Here is a 7059-nt window from a genome sequence, read left to right on the forward strand (position 1 = left end):
TGTTCCATCATTTATTCACTGGCCGATCTCAGGGAGGTGCCTCCCCAACCTGAGCCTCCATGTCCTCATCCCTAAATGAGTCACTGGTAGGATGACGAGGGATCCCAACTGCCCAACCGGTGCACTGTAAAGAGTTAGCATTTACTGAGGATTTTCTCTGTACCCGGCCTGGAGTAGGTACTTTGCACAATGCTAATAGGATCACTCATATTTAACATGGACCGAGCACTTATTATATCCTAAACCTTCATCTAAGCCCCTTACATTGAGTGGTTTGTTTAATTGTCTTAGAACCCTATGAGGTAGGTGCTATGACATTTCCTCTGTTAGGGAGGAAACTAGTCCTAGAGATATCAGACAGCCCCCCCGGCCACAGCAGACAGCGCTGGTGGGGAAGAGCTCTACCCTCCTGGGCTCCCACCTTGGCGCTACCACGTGCTGGCTGCGTGTCCTGGGACAAGTGACTTTACCTCTCTGTGCCGTTGCTTCCTCCTCTATGCAATGGGCTCCCTTCTTCATAGGGTTTCTGTGAGTTAGAGGCCATGTGTGTGCCTGACACAGAAAGCCTCAGAAGGTGGTGTTAGTGTGATGAGAAAGGCAATGCAATGAGACAAGAAAAAGAATAGCAGGCCGAGTAGCATACTGAACCCTGGCTACTCCCTCCTGGCTGTGTGACTTGGGGCAAGTTTCTTTTTGTTTTTCTTTTTTTTAAATATATTTTATTGATTTTTTACAGAGAGGAAGGGAGAGAGATAGAGAGCTAGAAACATCGATGAGAGAGAAACATTGATCAGCTGCCTCCTGCACATCTCCTACTGGGGATGTGCCCGCAACTCAGGTACATGCCCTTGACTGGAATCGAACCTGGGACCTTTCAGTCCGCAGGCCGACGCTCTATCCACTGAGCCAAACCGGTTTCTCAACCTCTCCAAGCCTCAGTTTCTCCATCGTTAAAGTGGGTGTGTCTTCCTAGCTGAGTAACTCACTTGGTTAGAGTGTCAGCCCGATATGCCAAGGTGGTGGGTTCGATCCCCAGTCCGAGCAACATACAAGAATCAACCAGTGAATGCATAAATAAGCGGAACAACAAATTGATGTCTCTCTCTCTCCCTTTATTTCTCTCTAAAAGTCAATAAACAAAAATTAATATATTTTTAAGTGGGGGTGGTGTAGAAAATAATGAACATAGCAGATCTGAGACCTTTATCCTTTGAAAGGCCTGCTTACAAGGTTGGCCCGTGGCTGGCTTCTGGGAACTTGCATTTTGAGAGTGTCCTCCCCATCCCCTGAGTGGTAAGCGTGGCTCTCTGTGCCTGCCCTGTTTGTATGAGCAGCGTGGTTTGTGTGGAACACCTGCTGTCCTTCGGGGAGCCTGGGATTTTGGTATGTGCCAGGCACAGGGTGCTTAGGTGACCACCCCCAGTAAAAACCCTGGGCTCTGAGTCTCTGAGGAGCTTCCCTGACAGACAGCATTTCTCAGTGTGTGTGCTCACATCTTGTTCCTGGGGGATTGCTATGTCCTGTGTTTCTCCACCGGGAGAGGACTCTTGGAAGCTTGAGCCTGGTTTCCTCTGGACTCGCTCCAGGCACCGTTTCCCTTTTCCGAGGGCGCCTGGTATCTTTTTGCTGTGATACATCATAGCCGTGATACAGACTATATGCTGAGTCCTGTGAGTCCCCTTCGTGATTTGCTGAATCTGACGGTGGTCTTGGGGACCCCTGACCCAGTGGGAATATTAAGTCTAGCTGCCTTTGGGGTTGTTAAAAGGATTAAATGAGATAATAATAAAGAGGTAATATGCAAATTAACCCTCACACCCTCACAAGATGGCTGCCTATGACCAGGCTGGCAGGGGGGTTAGTGAGGGACAACCAAACGACTGAACAGCAGGCTGCATGGGGTGACCAGGCCGGCAGGAAGGGGGCAGTTGGGGGCAACCTGGCCAGCAGGGAGTGCAGTTAGGGGCGATCAGGCCGGCATGCAGAGGCAGTGAGGGGTGATTAGGCCGGTGAGTGGGGGCAGTTAGGGGCGACCAGGCAGGCAGGCAGGTGAGTGATTAGGAGCCAGTGGTCCAGGATTGTGAGAGGGATGCCTGACTGCTGGTTTAGGCCTGATCCTGGGATTGGCAGTCGGACATCCCCCAAGGGGTCCCAGATTGGAGAGGGTGCAGGTTGGGCTGAGGGGACCGCCCCCCCACCCCCTGCACACGAATTTCGTGCACCGGGCCTCTAGTATATAATAACTGGCGGTGACTGTCGGTGTGTCACACTGTAGGTGCTCAACAGAAGGTCAGTTACCACATGATTAGTTTGGTTCTTAGGAATATTAATATTGATGTGGGGGAGACGGAGTGAGTTGGGGGCCCAGTGGGCCAGGGTCCTTGCTCAGCTGATGTCCTTACTCCCCACAGAGGATATATCGGTGGTGTTCAGCAGTGCCTCCTGGGAAGGCCGGGCTGACTTCTCCCAGGCCGACGTGCACCGCCAGATTGCCATCGTGTTCAAGACACCGCCCTACGAGGACCTGGAGATCGTCGAACCTGTGACAGTCAATGTCTTCCTGCAGCGGCTCACCGATGGTGTCTGCAGCGAGCCTCTGCCCTTCACATACCTGCCTCGGGACCACGGTAACCACAGCAACGCAGGGCGACACCCCTCCCACCCCCGCCAGAGACCAGGCCTTTGGCCTTGCTTGGGCAACTCAGAGGGAAAGGGGAAGAGGCAGAAGTAGAATGCAGGCTCAGAGCTGGACAGACTGGGGTCTGAATCCCAGTTCTGCCACTTACTGGCTGTGTGATCTTGGCCCCTCAGTATCTCACTCTTCTTCTGTGCAGAATGGAAATAATAATAGTATCCACCTCATGGCATTTGGGGGAGGATTTTTAAAAAAATATTTTTATTGATTTCAGAGAGGAAGGGAGAGGAAGAGAGAGATAGAAACATCAATGATGATAATCATTGATTAGCTGCCTCCTGCATGCCCCACCCTGGGGATCGAGCCCGCAACCTGGGCATTTGCCCTTGACCATACTCGAACCTGGGACACTTCAGTCCACAGGCGGATGCTCTATCCACTGAGCCAAACAGGCTAGGGTTTGGGGGAGGATTTAATCATTGCTCTCCTCATCATGCTGCTCATGCCTGACCCTGTGCTGAGGAAATAGTGGTGACCAAATAGCCTCATAATTCTCAGACCTACGGAGGGCAGACCCATTCACATACAGTGGGCAGGACCGGGAAGGAATTGCTCAGGGGACTCAGATTGCCCAGAGAGGGTATCTGACCCAGACTTAGGGGTCAAGGAGGGCTTCCTGGAGGAGGGGACAGCTGAGCTGAAGATGGGAGGATGAATAAGTAGTTCTCCAGGGAAGGGGTGGGAGTTGAGGAAGAGTTGCTTTTTTCTTAATCCTCACCCAAGGATAGTTTTCCTTTTTTTTTTTTTTTTTTTTTTAGAGAGAGTGGAAGGGAGGGAGGGAGAAAGAGGAGAGAGAAGCATCTATATGAGAGAGACACATCAATGGGTTGCTGTTCGCTAGGCACCAGGGATCGGGCAGGGGACAGAACTTCCAACCTAGGTATATGCCCTTGACCGGGAATCAAACCTGAGACCCTTGGGTGCTTGGGCTGACCCTCTAACCACTGAGCAACACTGGCCAGGGTGAGGAAGAGTGTTTTAAGCAGCTAGAACAGCAAGTGCAAAGGCCCTGAGGCAGGATAGTGCCTGGGGTGTTCCAGGAACAACAAAGACCAGCTTGGTTAGGAGTGGATTTGCGTTGTATTCTGATTAAGATGTGGACATCTATTTGCATGGGTTGGTCAAGCTCAACAACTTTCAAAAACGGTCTCTAAAATTAATTCTTAATTGTTGTTATTGATGGATTACTCTGTACGTCCCTGATATCTCCTGAACAGACAGCTACGGTGTGGACAAGAAGCGAAAACGGGGGATGCCCGACGTCCTGGGAGAGCTGAACAGTTCTGGTGTGTCCCCTTTGCCCCTTCCCACCCCATCTCCAGGTCCCCCCTGTCCTGCCCTCCCCCAGGCTGGGGAGGAGGGGCTGTTGGGTCCCGGGGTCCTCACCTCTGCCCTTCCCGCAGACCCCCATGGCATCGAGAGCAAGCGACGGAGGAAAAAGCCAGCCTTCCTGGACCACTTCCTGCCCAGCCATGGCTCAGGTGGGTCCCAGCTCTGTGCCAGCCCCTCCCCTCTGAAGTGGGCTGAGGGTGAGCTGCAGCCCTGCTTTTCGGGCTTCTTCTGGTTCCCCCAAAGCTCCCACAAGGCCAGTGACACCCCACTTAGCCAACAACATAAAGTGGGAAGAATAGCCATTCTGGACGCAGCCCGGAGGCTCTGGTCTCCACCGGACCATCTACTTGCTGTGTGACCTTGGCCAAGTTGCTGCACCTCTCAGAGCCTCAGCGGCGTGCCTGCCCAGTCTCACCACATACCTCTCTCACCGGCCTTTTAACATTTCATGTCTTTATTTTACAGACACTGTATGACAGGCGCCTAAGTGCTTTGTGTGTCTTTTCTCACTTGATCTGCACCATCGCCCGCAAGGTGGCTGCTATCAGTCTCCGCAGCCCCTGCTTTCCTGGCGGAAAACACGGAAGCTCAGAGAGGAGAAGCCTCTTGTCCAAGGTCACAGTTAGTCCCGGTGGAGCAGGCAGTTGCACCTGAGCATCAGTATAGATCAGTGATGATGGGTGTGACACGGGGAGCAGGGAGGAGGAGGTGGACGACTGGGGGTGGCTGTCAGAGCCAGCCAACCTCAAGGTCAGAGCCTGCCTCTCCCCCTGCCTCCATCTCAACTCACATGCCAGTCTCCCGTCCTAGCTGGCTGCCATCAGAGACCTCCCACCTGCTGACCACTAGCTCTTAGAACACTGTTCCCCGACAGCCTGCTGCCCCAGGGCACCCAGCTCCCAGCCAGCCACCAACCACTCAGCCAGCCCCGCCTGGTCATCGCAGCCAGTCCCACCCTGGGCATTGCCAGTACCATTTGTTGTCCCTCCCGCCCCACTGCACCGGGTAACTAACGCCCAGCCTCTCCACCCCCATTTGTTATGAGCATGTTTAATTGTCTTCACAGCAAAACCCAACACGACAGAGGTTTCAATAGGACAGAATTTATTTGTCCTTTCACATAAACACAGTCCAGAGGTAGGTGGTCCAGGGATGCTTTGGTGGCTGCATGATCACCAGAGTCCCAGGCTCCTGCCTTTTTCAACTCAGTTTCCATGTCATGGTCCAGATGTCTGCTGCAGCTCCAGCCACCGTGCCCACATTCCAGCCAGCAGAACTCAGGCAGGGGCCCATATCGAGCTGCAAGGGACGCTGGGAAATAAAATCCCAGCAGCCCTGTGTTTCTTTCTGAGATCAGCATAATCAGACTTTGCTGGTGAAGTGTGTCTTATCTCAAAAACAGAGGCTCTCCTAGAACGACACTTGTCATTTTACCTCCCAGTTTGGGGACTGGCGACTTCTCCCCTGGTGTGGATATTTCACTTTTTTGGATTGTCTTTATATTTGAGGGTGAGGGGGGCGCTTTTGAGCCCATTCTCCTTCCTCATTCGTAGGGAAAACTCCCCAGCATCGCAGTATTGTTTCAACCCTGGTTCTCCTTGGGATTAAAGGAGGCCACACTGATCACACACTGAGCCTGGGACTGGCCATTGGAGTTAGAACCTGGCCAGAAGTTGACTCTAAAGCCACCACCTTCCTTCTCTCTCTTCTCATCCCTACAGGCCCGTTCCTCCCACCGTCCGCCCTGCTGCCCGATTCAGACTTCTTCCCCAGCCCCGTGTCCCTCCCTGGCCTGGAGCCCCCTGGTGGGCCGGACCTCCTGGACGATGGCTTTCCCTATGAAACCACGAACCCTGCACTCTTCACTGTGCTGGACATGCTGCCCCCGGCCCCGCCACTTGCCAGCGCTGTCTCAGGCAATGGGGTTGCAGGGGCCACGGTCGGGGAGCCGTCGGGCCCTGAGCCAATGACACTGGACTCATACCAGGCTCCAGTCCCCGGGGACGGGGGCACTGCCAGCCTTGTGGGCAGCAACATGTTCCCCAACCAGTACCGGGAGGCGGGCTTTGGGGGTGGCCTCCTGTCCCCCGGGCCTGAGGCCACGTAACCACCTCAGTGCCAGAGGAGAGGCGCTGGGTGGGGAGGGAGGTGGACGGGGCCGTGGGAACCCCGCCAGGATGGGCAGTACCCCCTTGGAGCCCCCCTTGGTCAGGTCTCCCCACCTCATCCTTCTGAATCGGACGTTTTCTGCATCGGTGAGCAGCTCTGCAGCACGGGGTTTCCCCTGAGCCCATTTCACAAATGAGAAAACTGAGTCCAGAGAGGAACGGGACTTTGTTCCCATGCACTTAGTCCCCAGAGTTGGGGACACCTTCTCCTGGATGATTCTGACGAGTGTACATACGGAGGACGGTATTCCAGCCCCCCTTCCCCAGGAAGGTAGGGGATAGGCTGTTGTCTTTCCAATAAAGATGAGTTTTGAGCCTTAGGGGTCTTGTCTCTTTTTTTGTTGTTGTTATTACTAGTTCCTCCTCAATTTTTCTTATAATGTTTATCTGCCCATTCGGTTTTTATTCTTTTTTGTTTTATGTATTTACTTTTTATTTATTTATTTATTTTAATATAACTTTTTTTTATATTTTATTGATTTTTTACAGGAGGAAGGGAGAGAGATAGAAACATCGATGAGAGAGAAACATCAATCAGCTGCCTCCTGCACATCTCCCACTGGGGATATGCCCGCAACCCAGGCACATGCCCTTGACCGGAATCGAACCCGGGACCTTCCAGTCCGCAGGCCGACGCTCTATCCACTGAGCCAAACCGGTTTCAGCTACTTTTTATTCATTGTTGACACCGTTACAGATGTCCTCAATTTCCCCGCCTCCATCCCCCCCGCTCCCCCTCCCCCCATCTTCCCTCCCACGCCCTCCCGCTCCCGCCTTCACCACACGGTTAGGACCTCACGGACCACCGGTTGGCGACCGCTGCTACAGAGGTTCCCTTAAACCAGCGGTCGCCAACCTTTCGGA

The 7059-nt window shown here is 53.4% G+C and overlaps 1 protein-coding gene across 2 annotated transcripts in view; it reads left to right on the plus strand.

Annotated features, from left to right (window-relative positions):
• The window catches only part of RELB (RELB proto-oncogene, NF-kB subunit), a 32669-nt gene extending 26153 nt beyond the window's left edge, over positions 1-6516 (plus strand). For both annotated transcript variants that reach the window (XM_081108237.1, XM_081108238.1), the window contains exons 8-11: positions 2412-2627; positions 3913-3981; positions 4099-4176; positions 5749-6516. In XM_081108237.1, coding sequence (XP_080964363.1) covers positions 2412-2627; positions 3913-3981; positions 4099-4176; positions 5749-6134 — 749 coding nt within the window. In that variant the 3' untranslated portion in view covers positions 6135-6516. The remainder of the gene's footprint in view (positions 1-2411; positions 2628-3912; positions 3982-4098; positions 4177-5748) is intronic.
• Positions 6517-7059: the final 543 nt, after the last annotated feature.

Source organism: Myotis nattereri, assembly GCF_964212035.1.
Source record: "Myotis nattereri genome assembly, chromosome: 15".
Taxonomy (NCBI): domain Eukaryota; kingdom Metazoa; phylum Chordata; class Mammalia; order Chiroptera; family Vespertilionidae; genus Myotis; species Myotis nattereri.